Raw genomic sequence first — 21,945 nt, forward strand, 5'->3', positions numbered from 1 at the left:
GTATTGTGATCTGTGTTATTCAACAAGTGGTACCTAACCAGGTGTACAGAAGAACTCTTAAGTTAGCATCGCTGTTTTTTAACGCCTCAAACAAAAAGACAAAATTTTGGGTAGTTGTAAGTTCAATTCAAGGATGGCCATGCTCCCCTTTCGCGGCCAAAGTTCATCCATCAGTGACATTGATCTCGTAGCCGATAAGGACCTCAGTACTGGTGCCTTCCCAGCCTCTAGTACCTGCTGCGCTCAGCATGAAGCGGCTGGTCGGGTCGATGTAAAGACTAGAGATGACACCTGCACGGGGAGGGCCAGGGATGATCAGAAAGGGAACAGTGGAGTGCTTGAATGCACGGGTGTCACGGAGGTCGTAGAGGCGAAGGATATCGTGTGAGGCACTGATTGTGTTAACAAGAAAGAGAAAGATGAACAACGGAAAGGAGTAGACCTACCAGACGAGATGACGGCCGTTTACCATGGGTCTTACGGCGCTGACAGCTCCACTGCCAGCAGGGAACTTGAAAGTTCTCTGGGGTTCCCAGTTTCTCTTTGCCTTGTGGATGTCGAATTCTTCGACTGTGCCGTTACGACGACCTGCGTAGATGGCATTGCCAGAGGGACTCCAACATGCCCCCATGCACCAGGGCGGGACACCATTACGAGTGCCTATACGCGCGACAGGATCGGGCTGGCGCCTATCCCATATGCGAAGGTAGCCATCCATTGCGGCCGAGAGGAAAGTTGTTGGAGATGTTTGTGTGGGGTCGTGCTGCGTTGGGGCGTGGGGTGATGTGAGCATGAGAGATGGTGAAGCAGGGCCTTCTTGAGATGCGGGAGGTTGAGAATCCTGTGTTGGTTGAGAAGGCTCCGTGTTTTGTGTTGGAGCAGGAACGAGATCTACGTCCATAGCGTCGGCTGCATCCTGCGATGTGTCTGGCGGAGGAGGTTCAACGGCGGGAGCAGGTTGTATTTCCGTATCTTTCCCTGCATCGAGAGCAGCCATGTCTGCAGAGTGGTCCATTGCACTGTCGTGGCCGTGACCAGGCATCATGTCCATGGATCCAGCACCAAACTCATCGTCATCATGCCCAAAGGGCTGATCTTCCTTTGTTTCGCCGAATAGACTTCCTGCATCGCTTCCCCCAAAAAGACTATCATGAGCAGGAGATGCTTGGCCATCGCCGGTGTTGGCGTCGGGGTTGAAATCGGCATTCATGTCGTCTACACCATCTTGATTTAGTCCATCTGTAAAGCTCCCGCTTGCAACTGGAGCTCCGTTGTTGGTGGCCATTGTCGTGGATGGCAGCGGCTCGTCATCGTCTTCAGGGATGGGGGCTCCGTTAGCAGGCCGCAGCTCGAGGGCCGAAATCTGACCAGCATTGCCGTCAAAACTACGGATTGTCTGCCCGGTGTTTAAGTCCCAGTCGTATATGTTCTTGTCCCAACCACCACTCAAAACACTCTTCTCATCCTGTGCCAACGTTAAGACGGACACGGCGTTGGTATGCTGTTGTAGACAGTGGATCCGCTTGCCTTCGTCATGTCGAACGCTCTGCAAGTTGATACCGCCTGACTCGAGACCAGATAAAAGCCACAGAGCCTCAGAGTGGACAGCAAGGGAGTAAACAGGAGAGAGTATGTGTTCTTGGTCGCCTCGACCAGGGGGTGCAGGCTCTTCGTTCTCCCAGTATGACATGAGGATGCCAGCTTTTGTAACGCTGTCCACAAAAGGATGTCTCTGAGCTACGGTTAAAGGTAGCTTTCCGTTGATGGTATTGGGACCGTCGTATTTGCGGATGTAGCCGTCAGAACCTCCCGTGATCCAATATCGCAAATCAGGTGTGATGGCCATAGCATTAACACTGGTTGACTGAGGTGCTGCCATAGTCGGTACGATGTCGTAAAGGCGGGCATTGATGACCTCTGGTCGAGGCTGAGGCCATTTTCTGTGCGAGCCCGGGGAGGGCGTGGTAGATTCGCGCTCGGTATCACCACCATTGGGTTCTGTCTTGATATGGGCACTCGTCTGGTCATTAGAGTCGGTAGCAGGAGGTTGGCTTTCGTCTCCATCGCCGTCGCCATCAGCATCTCCATCATCGTTTGCGTCACCATTCTCATCGTCGTCGTCGTCATCGTCGTTATTATCATCGTCGTCGCCTTCTGCGTCCTGGTCTTGATCACCATTATCGTCTACATCTTCCATTGCCTCATCGGCGTCATTGTCCCGATCAATGCGGTCGTTATCATTGTCATTGTCGTTATCATTATCGTTGTCCGAGTCGTTTGAGCTGTTGGACAGCCGATCGTCGTCTAAGACATTCATTATGAATAATACTAGACAAATGAATTAGCCAAGACCTGTTGGAGTGGGATACAACACGAAGATGATTGAGAAGGTAAAAATAACAGTGTTTGGGTTTCAAGAAGCATACATACATTAAAAAAAAACCAGATAGCTCCTTAAGTAATCAAGAACATCGATCAAGAATACATGGACAGATCTTTCGCAATAGACCTGATTGTCGGTCAATCACAATCGGAAGAGTCGCAATGAACCTGGAACGGTGCGCGGGGGCGACAGGGCGTATTTGAAGCTTTATGTAGAATCGCAAATGACTGGAGAAGGTTCTGGAGCCTGAACAGAATAATTATTGATGTGGACTGTGAGCTAAAAGGTGACACTTTTGTGCTGCGTTGTTGGTACTGCGGGGCGTAATTAATATATGGGTAAAAGATCCAAGTTGAAGCTTGTTCGCGTCGCGTGGAGTTGGAGTTGGAGTTGGAAATGGAAGTAGAGAGAGACTGACCTACCATACCTACAGTTGGGTGGGTGGGGCTATCCTAGGTACTTTCAACCCTCCTGGTTCAAGTTGGGACACAAAAATAAACAGCCTAAGAGGTCTGGCCTAAGTAGCATAAGCTGACCTACTAATTTCGTCACTCATGCTTCTAGCGGCCAATTGAAGCTTCTGACACCCTGAGGCCCCCCCCCTTTCATTGACTTACACAAGATAATTGACTTATACAAGATAACATAACTGTCACAAATTTAATTACAACTTACTACTACATTGAACTTTGCAAATGTCTGACTTCAACAAATCCAAACAAAAGAAATATATTGATTGCTGTACGTAGCTTGTCTGTAGTCTCTCTCTATCTCTCTCTCTCTCACTGAGACATCTTCTACTTCGCCAGAGGGCTAGTTCCATCCATCGTCTACTTTACTAACGAAAGCAGTAGTAAATACCAGCCAGCCTCATACTACCTTGTTGTCCCTTGTCCCATCTCGTCTTGCCCGACTTAATGTCGGCCGCGACCCTGTCGCGATCTTTCAATTCGTGAACTCACATTGTGAGAGTCTCTAGCACGAGATCCATGTGGTACTCTGCTATCCTGCCCACGACGCTGCATCGGAATCTGGGTGGCGCTGTCGTCAGGAGCCAAACTGCCATCATCGCGACCTTGATCTAGACCAGGCCAGACGGTCACATGGCTCCTCCCTCCGAATACAGATGGTTCCTGGTCTTCACCGTGTCGCTCATCAGGAACCTCGATGACGGTGTTGCGCCTACTACCGACACGATTACGCGAGCGCTCTAGAGGCTCGCGAGAGATGTTTTGCGCTATGGGCCATGCATCTGAGTTTGCTTGTTGGATCCGGGGAGCAGGGCGAGGATTGCTGAAGAATTGTGACTCTCGCAGAGACTGGGCGTTCACCTCGGTCTCTCCTTGGTCGTTCTCTCGGGATCCTGCTTCGCCTATACGCTGCCCAAAAGTCGCAGCTATGGATCCATCGTCACTAGCTCGCTGCTGATGAACGAAAACGTCGTCTATATCTCGCCTTACCTCAAAGTGAGGAACATTAGCGAACAGTTGATCGTTGTTGGCATTGAAACTTACCTCATCCCGCGACAGCGGGCTAGTAGGTTCCTGCATGGGCGTGCGACCTACGATACGATCCAAAAGTGAGTCTCGTCGTCTTACAGTCCCATGCGCACGGGTCACTGCTGAACTCGAAGAGTGCGACCATGCAGAGCGAAAGGGACCCGGTTCAGGCTGTACCACAGGGGGGGGAGATCGTTTTACATTCTCACGGCCGCCATCATCATCTTCTCCATCTGTGCAGTATCCGGCGGGGACGTGATCGGCATACTCCCGCCACTGGCGAGCTGTAAGGTTCAGTTCGGGCGGTGCATTGTCCAGGCGAGCCTGTCTATATGCTTCCGTATGACCATGTGGACGGCCACCGTGACGAGAAGTGCGACGAGAAGACTCAGGGCCCATAGTCCACTGCCCAAGAGCTTCCAGGAAGCCGACAGAGCGGCGACGGGAATTATGTTTACGAGGCATCGCGAAGGTGTTGCTGGGTCAGTTGAGGTATGAAAAAATAAAGAAACCTGGTGTTTGGCGATGATCCTCTGTTGTAGAAGATCTAAAGATTTCTTGATGAAGAATTTGTAAGTCAGTATATGCGAAGATTCTTGTCGTTATATACTTACAAGAACAATAACCAAGATGAACACAATGAATAAATAACCTTGCAGTGTTCATAGGAATCGCCATTGTTAGGAGGGTTGTTACCAAACAAAGGATAATCGGTAGTCGTGTTCCTTCTTCCTTCATCCTATACATTAACACATTTTGACAGTTCGATGCGATACTTTTGCATGCTGAACATGTCCGTCTTTTAGCAACAGTAACTACAGTTGCAAGTGAACTTCACAACTCCGGGATAACTGGTCAGGCACACCTAGTCACACTCATACAGGTCTTTCAAGGCTATGGGGACCTCTCAGTGTTCAGCACAACTCCTTGTTGTTATAACTCGTGACTTTGCATCTCCATATAAGCCAAAGCCAAAGCCAAATAGGCTCCAAGATAGATCCCTAGTTAGAGTCCAGCATACATGTCATGCCATACCGAGGCATTCCCTAGGTACCTACTAACGTTAAGCCTTGTCTCACATGCATGTCATTTCAGTTACATTCCTCACATAACCTCATAAAAACAGCCTCGTGCGCACTTTGTTCATTCAAATCCGTCCCTTCCGGGGTCTCTATTCCTTCCTCTACCCTATCTTACAACACCTAGGTTTTCAACGTTGTCATGCGTGCTGCATGCGCACCGCCTTAAATGGCCAGTCCATGCCTCTCCAGCCTCGGCCCCTATATTCCAAGCCTATCCAGCCCATGGGGTAACTCCCGGAAGATCTTATCCATCAATCACATCAAGGAAACAAAGGACGACAGCAACATCCCCAACTCCACCTTTTTTTAACCAAGGACATGAGAAGCCAATCCATTTCTTTCAGACTGCCGTGACTAGACAAAAAAGCAATCCACATGCCCACACCTGCCGTCTCTCGATGATGGGGTATTATCATTATCTACTAGAGAAAAAACAAAACAAAAAGGAAAATGCTTGCACAGGGATAGCTTTCGCACCATGTCGGTAATGTTCGATTCAAGGAAAAACGTGGTAAACCCAAATTTGGGTAGACAATAAAGCAATTGGCTCGGTAAAGTCCAAAGTGTCAAAGAGTGGCTTGAGCCTGAGCTCATGAGGTGACCCGCGGGTCGTTAAAATACTGCACCATGCCCCAATCGGCTGGTGGTCCGTTATGTTGTTGACCAGGCTGTTCAATAACAGCGCCTGTTAGACTCTCCCAATCGTCAAACACTACAGGGGCCGGCGAATACTCGAAATCCATCATCGATTCACCGTGTTCATGCCCTTGAGATTGAGGTGGGGGTGGTAGCGGAAGCTCACGCTTTTCCAAGGGTGACGGTGCTGGTGGAGGCATCAGTGGTGACGTTGATGGTCCCAATGGTGAGTGAGCCGACGATGCAGGCGAAGGCCTTGAAGGCGAGGTGAATTGTTGGGAAGGCACCATTATCGTGTTTCGGAAAGGTGTGGTAAATTGTGTCTGTTGAGGATCGGGTGAAGGCATCAAAGACTGGTGACCTGGGTGGCCTTGAGTGGGCAGTGGCATGAACGACATACGAGGATCGTGTCCAAAACCTTGGGGTCCAAGAGAGGCATGAGAATACTGCGGCGAGGGAATAGGCGCTGAGGTGAGAACGATATCGGCAAGGTCATAAGCAACGCTGACAATCCACTGCGCTTCACCCTCATCGCCAGAGAAGAATTCAAGAAGATCCTGAAGTTGGCCGGGATTCTCGTTCTCGAGGAATCCTTGGGCACGGCCAGTTTTGCTTGGGTGCCAACTGAACTGAGGCCGTCGTCCGTTGTACTCGGGCTGCTTGCTAACGACAAGCGCGTCCCAAGCCTCGTGGATCAGAGGCTGGTGCAGAAGACCATAAACAACACGCGAGTGCATCCAGTCGCCTTTGGTCATGCCCGACTCAAAGTGGCGGGCAACATGTTCGACATGGCGCTCGCGAGCTGGATGAAGAGCAGAGCAGAAGCCACAAGCCCAGTACTTACGTTTTCGGAGGAATTTGACTACTTTCTCAGCGTGGGGACAAGTCTTGCAGCCATGACATTGCTTGTGATGCTGATTGAACGAGTTGGATCCCCAAAAACTGCGGTTACATCCAGGCTCGGGACAAGGGTACTTGCGCCAGCGCTCGTGAAACTCGTCCTCGTGGCGCTTCCAGTCGTACTTGCGCTTAAAGCTCGTTTCACAGGAGGTGCACCAATAGATGTTTGTCTTGCCAGCTGTACCTACCGGGGCACTCATAGGGCTAAGACCGTTCATGGAACTGGAAGGGGGAATCGGAAGCGGCGCCTGTGATCGGTTACAGGTGGAAGTAGATTGCCACGACATCGCTGACTGTCCCGAGTTGGTTGACCAGATCGACGCATGGCCTGAGGATCCAGAGCTTGTTGAAGAGACCGAGATACGAGGACGATGGCTGAACGCTACCTGAGGGGGCAGGAACATGGCTGTATCGTGATCTTAGTAAGCATGTCAGTAAAGCTAAGGGGCTAGAGACTTGACACCACATGTCGGGTAGGAACAACGCACAGTTCACGTCCTCGGGGAGGACTTCATGCTTAATCTCAACGGACGGTGTTGGGGTCGTCGCAGTCGATGAACGGCGAGAAGGAGCTGCTGTAACGGTCTGAACACTAGGCACATTCGATGCAACCGGGGGCGGGGGAGGGCATCGCATTGGTGGTGGTGGAGGAGCAAGCGAGGCTGTATTGGCGCTTTGATTCGGGTTGCCGGTTTGCTGGCTGAACTGAGTCTGAGATTGAGATGGAATCGCGGGCATGGTTTGCATGGCAGTCATCGCGCTGAGATTAAGATTGAGAGCCTGGCTCCCGTCGACCAGCTGATGCAGCAGTTCCTTGGAGAGGCCTGAGTCAATTAGGCACTGTAGATTCTTGCGTGCCTCGGCGAGGACGTCTTGAGGGTTGGCATCGTGGGCCTGCTGAGCCGAAGGACTTGGCTGCTGCGACATGTTGTGTTGCTGAAATTCGAAATGTTGTTGAGAAATGTTGGTCTGGTGCTGGCTCTGTCTTAGATCCATGGGCTCCGCTCACATGGAGGAGGAGTCGGCGATTAGGATATGAGCCAAAAACAAAATCTTGTAAGATGATTCGATTCTTTGCCAAACGGTTCAGGTCGTGGATTGATTATACAGTGGTTGTTGAAGCGAACGTGATGGCCTTGGACGACGAGTTGATGGCACGGGGTAGCGAGAGTTGGATCCTTCAGATTCCGAGAACGAGCAAACAGCGAGTGACAAGAGCGAAAGTTGGAGGTCCCAAGACCTTTGAGCGAGAGTGGATATGAAGCAAAAAGAAACAAGAACGAAAGAAAGAAATTTTGGTGATGGTTGGTTTGGAGTTGTGAAGAGACGACGGAAGAGGTGGGAAGGGGATGGGGGATGGGAGGGTAGTGTAAGAAGGAGTAAATGCAGGCGCAGACGTTGGCTGGTCCAGGCACAAGGCAAGGCAAGGTAGGAGACAGGAAGGAAGCTAGACCAGGGGTGCTTGCTCTCTTGCTGGAGATACCGTGCTGGGTCCTGTCTGCTGGGAAAGAGGCAGGCAGGCACAGGTACAGTACAAGAGCCGGGTACTCTATGTGGAGGAAAGAGAGATAATAGACGGGACAATCAATCAATGGGTGAGTGAGTGAAAGTTGGGTTCCATAGACAGGATGGCCTAGGGAAGGGGCGTGGGCGTGTGTGTGGTCAGGTTATTTCTCCGACAGTATTGTAATTAATTAATGATCGCGGGATCCAGTACCCGCACATCCGGATGTGCGTATAAAACACGTGACTTTTATATATCTAGATATATATATAGGCTATATTAGCTAATTTTACTTTTATATATACCCTTTTTCTTTAATATATATTTAATTTATTAAATTAAATATATTATTATTATTAATTTTACTTAATCTATTATTATTTTAATAATAATAACTTTAATTAATTTTAATTTTATTAATTAAGGCATTTTTTATTCTCCTAGTATAAATATTATTAATATACTTATATAGAAATATAATAATTTCCTTAATAATACCTTCTTACTTAAGGGTATATATAGTAATTAAGATAAATTAATTAAAGCTATTAATAAATAAGTATTAAAAAAAGGCTATATCTTTTTAATAAAAAGATCTTTTAAGACCTTAAGTAATAAAATAAAGGTCTTTTTTAATTATAATTAAGGTTATAGAATAAATAAGGTTATCCTTAATAATAAAAAGAAGAGAGAAATTATAATATATTAGATTAAGTATAAATTCTTTATACTTATAAAGGAAAAAAAGGGTAAAGGTTAATAAGAATTATCTTATTAATAAGACCTTAAGTATAGTAAATATAATTATCTTATAAGTAATAAAGAAAGCCTTATTTATTTAATATATTATTAACTTATAAAAGAGCATTAAGAAGAAGTTATAAAGCTTATAAAAGCTAGCTATATATTATATATAGTTTATAATTATCTTAAATAGAATATAAAGAAGATTAAAATTAAGCTTTTTAATTAAAATATTTATAATTATATTTATAAGGCTAAGTAAGATTTATTTAAAGGTTAAAACTATATTAAAGCCTTAATAGATTACTTAATTAATAAAGGTTTTTAATATTAAGTTAATATTAATAGAGATTAATAAATAAAATTTATATTATTTTTATATTTAAAGTTAATTTAATATATTAGATTATATTTATAGGTTATAATCTTTAATTATATATATAAAACTAATAAATATAAAATACCTCTTTTTAATATTATTAGAGTTAATAGCCTTAAGAATACTTTCTATATTACCTTTAAATTTATTAATTATAAAGAAAAAGCTAACTTTATTTAAGTCCTCTTAAACCTTTATTAGCTGTATTAAATAAATATAATTAATCTTTTAAATATTATATTAATAAATAAATACTTTACTTATATTAATATTATTATTTCTATTAACTATTTCCTTAAGGCTATAATATATATATATATTTAATATATTAAATATACTATTTTAGCCTTTTATAAGCTAGGCTTTAAGAAAGATCTTAATAATACTTAAGGAGAAAGTAAATAAAGTAATTTCTTTAAGCTTTAATAAAAAATTATATTTACTTTAATAAAGAATATTTACTTTAAATAATTAAAAAAGCTTATAAATAACTATTTAAAGTTATATTTAAAGGAAATAAACTATTTAATTAAAATCTAACTTTACCTTTATAAATATATATTTATCTTAGTATTTATTAATAAGATTATATACTTTAAATATTAAGCTATTTTATAAATTAAAAGTATTTATATATTAATTAAAATAAAATACCTAGGTATAAAGTAAATTAACCTCTTTAAGGCCTTTAATAATATTAAATAGGTTATTAATTACTAATTTATATAACTCTAAGGCATTTAAGAGTATTAAGCCTTATTAAAGCTTATATATTAAATTACTTTCTTTAGTTATTTATATAGTTAAGTATATAATTAAGTATTATATAAGTCTTTAAAGGAAATTAAAAAGTAATAAAAAAGGATATTTTTTATTCTCTTTTTTTATATAAAGAGATTTAATTAATCCTTTAGGCTATTATATATATATTACTTATTAGAATTAATATAATAAAAAAAGCCTTTTACTCTTAATAATTTTAATAAATACTAGTATTTATATTAATATAGTAATTCTCTGATTATTATTAAGCCTTATTATATATATAATTATTATATAGCTTTAAGCTAATTATTAGCCTTAAGTATATAATATAAATTATTATCTTTTAAGATAATTAAGGGATTATTTTTAAAGTTAAAAAGAAAGCCTTAAATTTACTTTACTTATAGTATTTAAGGCTATATAAAGAACTTATAATAATATATTAAATACTATAATATTAAATTCTATAGGGATAATAAATTACTTTATTAAAAAGGCTTTATTAAAAAAGAAATATATTACCTTTTAATACTTATATTACCTTTAGAAATATAAAAATTAATATTACTATATAACCTTTTATATAGCTATTTACTTAATTTATATTACTTTTAAAAGGAGTTATATAAAGTATATACTAAGTATCTATAGTATAAGAAAGCCTAATATAATATTTAACTAAAGGGGTTAATACTTATAGATTAAGGATATTATAAGGTAATTAGGCTTTTATTATAATATAATATATTACTATATTAGTAATATAAATTAAATATATAAATAAGGCTTTTTATAAAGTCTTTAAGGGTAAATAAATTAAGAGATTAAATAATTAAAAAGCTAAATAGTTAGATTAATAATAAGAATTACTTTAATAGTAAAGCTAAAGCTCTTAAAGAGTAGCTTCTAGAGAAATATAGTCTTTTATATAGTAATTAATAAGAAGGCCTTCTTAATATAATATTAAGAATAAATAAAGAAGAGAATTTAATTATAAAATAATTAGTATATAAAGGTTAAATTACTTATACCTAGAAAAAGGTCTTTTAAGTAAAGAGTTAATTAATATATATATTTAGAATTAGCTTAAAAAAGTAAATTAATAAGTATATAGATTATTAATTAATTATATTAATTAATTTAATTAATTTACTTATTATCTAATATATTAATATATATCTTTTCTATATAATATTATAATTATAAATCCTTATAGTTAAAATAAAGTTACTTTATAAAAGGTTATATTACTTTAAATACTCTACTATTAGTTTTTTTCTAGCTATTATATAATAATTATTTATATATTATTAAATAAAGAAAAAAAAAGCAATTAAATAATATATTAATTATATTAATATAATATTATTTAGTATTTTCTTTTCTACTTTATAGCTATTTTTAAAAATAGTAATTATTAATTAAATTTAATTTATATAAATATACTTATAAAGCTATATAAGGCTATAGATTTTATATACTTATTAAGATAATAGTAAAATATAATAATATTAAAATAATTATAATAAATACTTTAATTTACTATATTCTTTACTATACCTAGTTAATTTACCCTTAAGGAAATACCTAGTTAATATATATACTATTTATTTATATTATTTAAATTACTAAAATATATATTATTATTCCTATAGCTAGTATAAATTAAGCTAACTTAAGAATTAATATTCTATCTACTTAATATACTATATTATACCTTATAAAGCTTTATATAATAAAAACAAATATAATATTTAAAATAAATTAAATTTAATATTAATTTATAATATTATTAAATTACTTAATATATTAAATACCTTAAACTTAATATTTATATAATATAATAGTCTATATTATTAATTAATTACTTAAATAATAATATATAATATTAATAAATTAAATTTAAATAATTAAAAGTAAGTTTAACTATTAAAGGTAATTAAGATAATATTAATTTATTTAATCTTAAAGGCTAAAAAAGTTAAAAATAAATAATATAATTAATTTATTCTCTTACTTATATATAAAAGCCTTAAAGATTAAAAAAAAAATAAGCTATTTTTTTTATAAGAAGATTAAAAGTATTATTATTAACTATAAAAAGCTAAAGTATAAATTAATTATTAAAATTAAAAAGAATTTAATTATTTAAAATAATAATATTATCTTTAAAAATATTAAAGCTAAGCTTATTATTTAAATTATTATTATTAAATATTATTAAAGACTATTTTTTATAATAAATTAATATTAAATTAAAATAATTTAATAACCTTATAAGCTAAAATATATATATATAAAGCTATATTATAATTTAATTATATATTAATATAGAAAGATATATTTAATAGTATTATAATTTAAAGAATAAAATTATAATACTATAAATATAGCTAAATTAATAAGTAATTAGGCTATAACTTATTTATAGATAATAGACTATAATATTAAGTTACTATATATAATAAAGAAGCTTTAAATAGCTTTAAATAAGGCAGAATAACTAAATTAAGAAGGGGATATATATATAGCTTTATAGAAGGTTATATTATTATATGCATATCTAGATATGCAAAAGTCACGTATTTTATACGCACATCCGGATGTGCGGGTACCGACACCTAATGATCGCCTGTGGTGTTTTTATCTTTTGGCTGTTGTGCGCAGGGGGGTATGATTTGAGAGACGAGAGAGGATAGAGATGGATCCAAGGCCCCGGGCTGCAGGTGCTGTAAACCTTTGGGGGTAGGTACCCAAGTAATAGCCCGTGTACCTACCTCTGTCTGTATCCGTAGGTACTGCCGCTGAGAGGAGAGAGGCCTGCTGCGCTGAAGGAGGGGCGGGCAGGCTTGTTCTGAGTCCCGTGCTTCAAGGCGATGGACCTTGGTCACAGACACAGGCAGACATGCAAACACAGCCAAGCCCACGAAACTAGGACTGTGACCTACCTAAAGACAGAGAGAGAAAAAGGAGCGGAGCAGACTCAGTAGAACGATGGATTGACCCGGGTGGGGAGGAAAAGAGACGGGAAAGAAAGCTAAAGGAAGCCAAATATGGGCCCTGTCTGTGCTGGGTTGTTTTTCTGGTCGTGCCTGAGTACAGCGTATGTACAGAGTATCCGGGCTCTGATTTAGTAGGCTCGGGTACCTTGTCGTTGCGGTCTTTTTTGGGGCCTGTACCTATATCCGTACCTGTCCTGTCTTGTTCCTAGTAGGTGACGAGTTCTTTCTTCTTTTTCTTTTGTTCTTTCCCCCAAGCCCCGTGCAGCCCGTCTCTGGGCAGAGTTTCACAAGAATTAATTAACTGGAAAGATTTCGTAGACGGAATCGAAGATGTCGGCAGCCAACGGGAAGTCTAAAATGCCGGGTTCACTTCTAGGAAGAGAAGATGGTGAATTAAAACTGTATGTGGAGGAGAAAAGCATCCGGGGGGATCGCGGTAAGATCCAAGGTCTGAGATAGAATCGACAGGTACAGCGTGGCAGGTAGAGTGACGTGACGTGCAGGAAAGGATTGACTGGATGATTGCAACTGATACGATGTGGTGAGCTTTCCCTGTTCTGTTTACGGATACTACCTGGTGTTTGTGGATGGGACAGACGTTCTCTATGGTTCAATTGTGCTATTGTCATGATTAAACGCTGGCCTGTGGGTGGACTACTCAGCATGTACATATGTTTGGTACCTTGGTATGCAGATAGCTTTTTCTGCACTGATTAAGCTTACCTGCCTGTCTACCTAGGTACCTCATCACGATTTCATTTGGTTGGGAGCGTCATGACAACAAGATCTTCTCTCGCGCCGTCGACCGACAAGCGGGACCTGATAGTATCAACCAGGAGTATCCCTGCTTTCTTTGGACCAGTTCCCACTTTGGAACGGCATCAGGGGTCAACCACGAGCCAGGAGTCTAGGACAGGGGCTTCTGCAGCAGAAACCAATCTAGCCTAACCAAGACAAGTCAACCAAAGGCAATACCCAGTGCTCAAGACAAGGCTCCAAAGAGGATAGCAGATGGGATGGGCATGATTGATTGCACAGACAGCCGCGAACCAAAATAAATTAATTAGTCTCAGAGATTGACTGAGTGAGTTGAGAGTCATTCGTGACAGACAAGAAACAATAATTAGTGCGAGCGAGCGCTCGTGCACAAAGATACATGTATTACGCCATACTCTTCAACACTACGCCAGTATTTTCAATTCTCTCTCTGTTTCACCACTTATTGACTCTAAAGATAGTATCTGTCTTTGAGTCTTGTGTGGTCTTTTGCTTTTTGATGACAAACAACAATGCCTCTTTTCTTTTCTTCTCTTCTCTTCTCTTCTTGAAAGCCAAAGCCAGAGCCAGAGCCAGAGCCAGAACCAGAACCAGAACCCGTGTCTTGCGCAGAGATAAGCTTAGCTACAGGTCCAGGTTCACTAACAGACAAGAGGGAAAACGCCATGGGATGGATCGTGTTCGGCACTGTCACTCAAGATTACGATGAAGCTGTGCTCATCCGGGTGTAATAGTAATAATAGCATGACACGATCAGTTGACCCACAGCAAAGAAAATCCATTTAACGTCCCCATTATCCTTTCGGATGGACTCTGATGTACAAATGAATGATTCCAAGCGTCCACTGGCTAGGCGGTACTAAGAGACACCCGACTGCTGATCCTGGGCTGTCCGATTCCCAATTCCTCCTCGTCACTGCGGGATTTGGCTCGATCAAGGTAGTCTACTCCGTCGCACGTCCCGTCATATCAAAGCTGTTCGCTAGCTAAGGAACGATAGGAGATCACCACGTTTTCTTGCAATTTCTGGGATCATCGAGCAATCAGATCGGGGGTTTACCCGCACGACTCTTGAACCACCAAGGATAGAGGATACTGTACCACATGTAATAGCAAGCACGCTGAGCTTAGCTGAGCTGAGCTGAGCTGAGCTGATCTGATCTTATCTGTCTTGGAGGGCGGAACACACATTGTAACAGAATGGTTACCTGAAACACGCGACAAACATTCAACAAGGAATACCCAGGGTCTATTGTCTACCTTAGTACAGTCCGCAGGGGTTACAAATGTAAAGTCAGTACATTGCCACTGAGAATACTTCTATAAGTAAATAATTCTTTATACTATATTTAATAAAAATAAAAATACTATATTATTCCTCTCTCTTAGGTCTATTACTATATAATAGTAATTTTTATTTTATTATAATAGTATTAAGATAGTTATTTTAATAATAAAATATATAGTTATAAAATAAAAGTGGAAATTTACATTTGTAACCCCTGCGGACTGTACCTACCTTTTGTTGTAGTACTCCGTACCTGTCTACCGCTTCTACATATTGTTGTTGGATGGCGACCCTTTAGGTATGCCCGTTGACGCCGCCTGTCGAGCGTTTCGAAACGGTTTTCCGCCAATCAGCCACTGCTAAACGTAGTGGTCTTGGTTCCAAGTGGAAGCCGTGCCCCGACAAGAGAGGGAAGAGGGGGAAAAAAGGAGCTCCATCTCATCCATCCTTGGCTCGAATGTTACGAACAAGGGTTGGTGGTCGTTTGCTTCAATCAGAGTCGTGTTTGCTTGATCTCGCTTCGCTTCTGCTGGTCAAAAGCAAAAGGCGACCGTTGGTAAATCAAGCATGGATCATGACATATGCCGATTCACATGTCAGTCAATCCTATACAGTCCGCAGGGGTTACAAATATAAACCGGGTATATTGCCACCGTAGAGCCCTAGTATAGATACTATCAGTGTTAATATATATACTTTAAAAAGATTAATTTTTATATAGAAAGTAATATATTTATATTAAGCTAATAGTCTAATAATTAGCTACTATTTTTAATATAATAAATAAATTACTCCTTTATACTTAAAGCTAATTAAATTAATAGGCTTTTATTAATAATATCTTAAGCTATAATAATTATATCTTCTTATATATCTTTATTAAAATAGTTAATATTATAATAATTATTTATCTATATTATTATAATAGCCTATAGATTCTTAATAATATTTAAATTAAGGCTATATTAAGCCTAAGTTATAACTTTATAAAGGAAATACTATTATAAATACTTTTATATATAAGATACTATATATAAAGGACTATTATTATATTAATAAATAATATTTTCTATCTATTTAAGCTACTTAACCTATTAAATAAAGTAATTAATATAATTAAAAGGCCTAATATAATAAGATAGATTATTATTTAAAATATTATTTATAAAGATATAAACTAAGCTTTTCTAATACTTAGTAATAATACTTTAAGTATTTCTATTAAACTTAATATATTTTATACTATAGAAATTAATAACTTCTTTATTAATATAGACTATAATAAAATAATAGCTACTTTTAATATTATAAAAAGTCTTTTTATTAAAAAAGGTAATATAACTATAAATCTAATTATTAGAATAAGGCTAATAAGTAAAAGTATTATAATATATTTTAATATATTTAAAATAAATTAATAGATTAATCTTAGGCTTTTTATTAAGATATTAAAGCCTAAAGCTAAAAGTATTTATACTTATATTAATAGTATTAATATTAATATCTTTAAGACCTAGTATAAAGAATTAAAAGTCTTATTAATAGACTTTTTAATAAAACTAGTCTTTAAAGAGAAACTATTATAGACTCTTAAGCTACTTATTAATAAATCTCTTTTTCTAAAGATATAAAATATCTTTCTTAAGAATAAAAAAGTATTATAAAGTATAATTAACTTAATACTATATATATCCTATAACTTATAAAATATTAATTAGCTTTATAAAAATATCTTAAAATAATACTTTATAATAAAGCCTTTAATTATAAAATAGCTTTTTTAATTATTAATTTTATACCTAAAATAACTCTTAAAGAAGACTATAATTATAACTTTAATTAAGTATTCTAGGAGATATAAATATATTATATTATAAAATATAACTATTTTTATCTTTATATATATAAAAATTAATATTAAATATTATTTTAATATAAAGAAATAGTTAAAATAGCTATAAAATTAAGGTAATTATAATATTAAAAGTAATAAAAGTGCTATTAAAGAAAGCTATTAGTAATAAAAGTTATAGCTTATTATATAGTTATTCTATTACTTCTTTATTATATTAAAGGCTATATTATTTTAAGCTAGAATTTTCTATTTAAAGTTACTTTCTAATGCCTATAGCCTCTATAAGTACCCTATAAGACCTCTATAAATTCTATATATACCTTATTAAAAAATAGCTAATAAGGGATAGCTTGCAGTAAGGCAGGTATAAAGAAAAAAGTGGAAATTTACATTTATAACCCCTGCGGACTGTACTGTATGTACGGTATTATTACAGACTCCCTTTCGTGATGGATGATCAAGGTTGGGGAGGCCGGGTTCTTACTTCTGGGGCTGAAGTTGGAGCTGGGGTTGGGGTTGGTTGATCAAGTTAGGCTGGACATCGATTAGTTATGGCACCATCGTGTCTGCACTCTGCAACTTTGCGTTGCGTCGCGTCGCACCTTTGACGCCTCTTTCATCAGCCCGGGCCTCTTTTTTTTTGCTTCTCATCCACTGTACTATGTACGTACAGGTACAGAAATGTTATTGGGAGATACAGTGGCGGAAAGCCGTTGTGTTGAAAGTCTAGTACATTAGTAGGTACTGTAGTTAGATGGATGCCCCTGAACCGACCTACCTACGCTGTCATCATCGTCATTGCTGATTTATCTCTCTACCCGTCTTGGCTCTAATCCACCAACCAACCAACGATGGACAGAATTTCTGAGCGAAACCCTTTTGCAAGCGAACCACAGAGAGCGAGCGCGCGAAGCGGAACAGCTCTGTAGACGAATTAAATCAGTCAACTTCCCGGGCAATAAATGAACGACTAAGTTTGAATCTTCAGGGGTGAACTTCTGGGCACGGCAGATGTGGAAATTGCCTGACTCTTGTCAAGACCCAACTCGATACCCTTCATCAGCCTCAGTTTGGTTTTTGGTTTTTGGTTTTTCCTAAATGACTCTTGAGTTTTCCACACTGCTTCTTCCCGCACAACAAGGAAATCTTCCGCTGCCAATCATTTGAGATAAAAAAAAACAAAGAAGATTTGCAACCGATGCTCCATCAGACCCAGTAATGCACACAGCCAACAGTGGAGGTGAGGGCCCGACCGACTTCGAGAAGCCGACCTGACCTGACCTGGCCGGCTTTTGTTCTTACTTGCATCATTTCGCGTATCAAGAAGCCCATGTCTCGCCCCTTTTAACGGCTTTGAACTTGGGTCAGTTCCACAATGAAGGAGCAAAGACAGGACGATCACGAGAACCCTGATGATGATGATGATGATGATGGTGATGATTATGGATGATGACAAGGACAATGGAACTGTAGCATCCCGCCTGACAGCGATTCTGTTGGTTCCGATGGAAATTGAGGCTAGGCAAACATCTCATCTCATTACCCTACCCTATTTAGCCCACTCATTTATGACATTTCAATTGTTGGCGTCTGACGGATACACCGTACATACAGTTCTACCTGCATCGTGACTGGTCCTTGAACTCTGTCCCTATCCGTTCTAGTCAGGGACCAAAGGTTACATGTCATCATCATCACATGAACCCCGATCAACAGCGCTATATCGCTATAGGCATAGTTGCCGAGCCTGAGCATCCGTGCTCTAATTTTACCCAGAGGCCATTCGCATAAGACAACCCCAGCAGAAAACGTATGACCCAAGCTTAGGGTACAGAAAATAGACAGTCTAATGGCGGGTCTGATGTGACATAAAAGTAACCAGATTATTCTATCTCTTGGGTAAGTACGGATAATCAGGGACTTTTATGAAGTAACTGTCCATTGAGATTTGTCACTGCTTATGAACTTGATCGGTTGTGCAACCACAAACTCACTCTCCCAGTCCAAGGGTACGCTCAGCATCACCAAAGCGCGGACCCATGCCGTTTTTAAAAGCAGATCATATGCACCGGCATCTTACGGTCTACCCGATTGCTGGTTACTAGCCTGTATCTACAAAGTACATTCCCTTGATGCTTCATGTGGGCGTGTTTGTGTCTCTGCCTTCCATGGTACCTAGGTGTAGGTATGCTTAATGGTTAAAGCTTGCTGCTCAGCCACAGCCTCTATTATTTTTAAGTTCGCGAAACTCTGTGCACCTTGGCCAGGTACGCACTGCGTTTGAGGTAAGTCAAGTCTATCGTCGAACCCAACTTTAGGCGTACTAGTCTTCCCGAATTGCCCATTTCAGCCCTAGTTCCTTACCGAGAAAAGGGAAAAACTCAACGTTCAACGTTTCACCATTCTTGGCTCGGGTACTACCAACATGTTGTCTCAAGGTGTACTATACCAAAGTAGAGGCTCCAATACCGCGGAGATAAGAACATATCCATTTGGAAAAGAGAGAAAACAACAACATGTATGTACGAAATAGGGGATGACAGCTCTGCTAAGACATGGGCAACATTAGCAAGAAACCCTGCCAGATGAACAGAACGTTTCTATACCAAAAGAGCAATATAGCGCCGAACCCTGCGATTTAAAATGGCAGCTGGGGACCTCGAATATATATATAGTACAGCCGAATATCATTGCATGCAAGGTACCGCGTTACACTGCAAATTCTTTCTGCGAAATGATGTTGTACACATTTCTTCACCGTCTCTTTGTCGATTCTTGCCTTACACGAGTACATCACATCGTATACCATGAAAGAATTCTCTTGTCAATACGACAGAATGCAGTAGAAAAGAACAGCCCACTAGACACTCCTTCAACTTCAACTTGAAACCCGCCTCCAAACAACCGGCTCAAAAGCCGCCACATCCTTCTCCTCCACACACACCCCGAAGCTCCGTGCTCTTTCCAGAAATCCCGAATAGACCAGGGGTCTTTTTTCTCTTGAGCTTTCCTCGTTCTTCTCACTCGTTGATAGTGTACCGTACAGTACATACATGGTAAAGGTTCGTTCTCGGCCGAGCGTTGCACAGCCCAGTGGGACTGTATGCACACCCCTTTTTCGCCTAAAGCGTCATTCACGTCTAGTCTCGATCCTAGTCCGGGAGATGGATGCGATGTTCTACTCAGGGTTGCATTTCGTATCTCGAATTGATTAATGAAAAGAAAAAGCAAAAAAGTGAAAGCCAATTCGCAGTTGTTGTTAGAAAGGTTTGTGATTGTAAGCAGTTATGTCATACCCAAACGCCCATGACACTTGATCAACTATATAAATGCATAACATTATACGCATCGCCACAAAAGTAAAAAGAAAAGCTGAGTAGCTGAGTAATGTAAATAGGATACTACCACTGCCGGCAAACAGAATTCCCTGTTCGATCGCCCGACGTTCGTCGGAGAGGGCCTCCCAGCAATTTTGAGTACCGCACGGGCAGCTGAAAAAGCGATCGTGCAGCACCGGCGCGAATGCGGTTGTCCAAATCGGCATACGGGTCCAGAATAGCCAACAAGATCAAGGCTAGCTTGCCCATACTGTTCCACCTTCCGATCTGGTTCTCTATTGTGTTTTGCTGGTTGAGCAAGAGGGGATCCAAAACGTCCATCCCTGTCTTATGCCAGATTCGTGAACCGACAAGTCCCGGCGAACATTAATGTTCATTGTACTTGAGACAAACGATCTGCTGCGCTGCTGTACTTCTTATGCACTGGTGCTAAAGTAGTAATTCTCCCACAGGTACTCGTAGTCTTCAAGGATACCTCCAATAAAAGAGGGCATCCTCTTGCTAACTCCTCCCACAACGCCCTTGGTGATGTTCTCGTAGGCAGCACCCCTCATAGCCCACCAACCCATGGCCCATCCACGCTTGCTCCATTCTTCACGCTCCAGGGACGTAGTCCGCAGACCGCGGTCCCTCAATTGTCGGGCCGCGTACTCGACTGCAAATCCGATCAACCAGGGGGTCCAAGCTTTCTTGTCCCCTCCGCGCCTGATGCTGTGAGCCATGGCGGCAGCGTAGATGAGTGGCGACAAGATCTGCAGAATCTCGGCACCGTGGCTGCTGCCCTGGAGCTGGTTGAGCAGCTTAGTCGCAGGCTTAATGTCATCAGCGGTCAATACACGGCCTAGCAAGTAGGAGCTGATATCTCCGCCAGTAGGCAGCGATGGCAGGCTCATACCCGTTCGGGGCATGTTCCACTCGCGCTCGTGCGCAGGTCTCGACGACTGTGAAGATCCTGACCCGTCCGCCGATATCTCATCCATCAGCTCGCTCTCACTTCGATACGCAATCTCTTCATCCTCATCCGCAGCTGCTGCGTCTTCTGGAATAGGCTCTCGCTCCGGTAACACCGGCGTGACCAGTGGCCGAGACTTGGTAATGCGTAGGAGCAAAAGCCGACAGAATGCCTTTAGTGCTTCGAGGAGCAAGACCACCTTCCACCGGGACTTCTCGCCGCCCTTTCGCTTGGCTGTCATTTCCCATAACATCTCCGTATATATGATCATCTGCAAAAACATGGCTATTCTTCGATACGCGCCACTCCTCTGGGTCCAGTATCGTGTGTATCGAGCATGCGCCGATGGCATGCTGGCCATCGGCAGACGTGCGATAGCCTTTTGAAGTAGGGAGTCATGGTATAGTGATAGGAGTTGAACACCCGAATGGATCGACTCGGATGCGATTTCGGCATCGCGGAAACGGCCTAGTAGTGTGATTAGATAATGCTCTTGTAATGAAAGAGTGCCTTCCAGATTGGCTCACCTGGAATTATATATGTCAAGCTCCGTAGAGCACTCTCAATCTGCGAGACTTGGCCGGCGTTCTTGGTTATAAACTCGTCGTACATGGAGAGCCATTGTGGAGGTAATGATAGAATGCGACCGATTCCTGGTCGCGGTGACTGTTTAGAAGCCATAGGGGGAGATGGTGGTGGTATATTGGTAGAATTAGGGGCTGAATTTGGCAAATCGCGCGTCAAAGATGGATCCATGTCGATGTCAGTGTTGTTAGGGATAGGGTATTCTATAGAAAGGAGATGCGCGCGTGATGTTGAAGCAACGAATAATTTGGTCAGT

At 40.0% G+C, this 21,945-nt stretch overlaps 5 protein-coding genes across 5 annotated transcripts; all 5 read right to left on the reverse strand.

Moving 5' to 3' along the window:
• Window positions 1–163: 163 nt before the first annotated feature.
• Window positions 164–2,317, reverse strand: FPOAC1_005152 (uncharacterized protein; the record flags this gene model as incomplete). Its single annotated transcript, XM_044849683.1, has 2 exons — window positions 164–392; window positions 447–2,317. 2 exons carry the CDS (start codon window positions 2,315–2,317, stop codon window positions 164–166), a joined length of 2,100 nt encoding a protein of 699 aa, XP_044708393.1.
• Window positions 2,318–3,297: 980 nt separating this feature from the next.
• FPOAC1_005153 (uncharacterized protein) lies at window positions 3,298–4,347 on the reverse strand (the record flags this gene model as incomplete). Its single annotated transcript, XM_044849684.1, has 1 exon — window positions 3,298–4,347. The coding sequence occupies one exon, from the start codon at window positions 4,345–4,347 to the stop codon at window positions 3,298–3,300; it is 1,050 nt and encodes a 349-aa protein (XP_044708394.1).
• Window positions 4,348–5,554: 1,207 nt separating this feature from the next.
• FPOAC1_005154 (uncharacterized protein) lies at window positions 5,555–7,427 on the reverse strand (the record flags this gene model as incomplete). The annotated part of the gene is made up of 2 exons (XM_044849685.1): window positions 5,555–6,918; window positions 6,989–7,427. 2 exons carry the CDS (start codon window positions 7,425–7,427, stop codon window positions 5,555–5,557), a joined length of 1,803 nt encoding a protein of 600 aa, XP_044708395.1.
• A 6,679-nt stretch (window positions 7,428–14,106) lies between these two features.
• On the reverse strand, window positions 14,107–14,338 carry FPOAC1_005155 (uncharacterized protein; the record flags this gene model as incomplete). Its single annotated transcript, XM_044849686.1, has 2 exons — window positions 14,107–14,112; window positions 14,180–14,338. 2 exons carry the CDS (start codon window positions 14,336–14,338, stop codon window positions 14,107–14,109), a joined length of 165 nt encoding a protein of 54 aa, XP_044708396.1.
• A 6,230-nt stretch (window positions 14,339–20,568) lies between these two features.
• FPOAC1_005156 (uncharacterized protein) lies at window positions 20,569–21,860 on the reverse strand (the record flags this gene model as incomplete). Its single annotated transcript, XM_044849687.1, has 2 exons — window positions 20,569–21,572; window positions 21,632–21,860. 2 exons carry the CDS (start codon window positions 21,858–21,860, stop codon window positions 20,569–20,571), a joined length of 1,233 nt encoding a protein of 410 aa, XP_044708397.1.
• Between the last annotated feature and the right edge of the window lie 85 nt (window positions 21,861–21,945).

The sequence above is a fragment of the Fusarium poae genome, chromosome 2, assembly GCF_019609905.1.
Source record: "Fusarium poae strain DAOMC 252244 chromosome 2, whole genome shotgun sequence".
NCBI lineage: Eukaryota > Fungi > Ascomycota > Sordariomycetes > Hypocreales > Nectriaceae > Fusarium > Fusarium poae.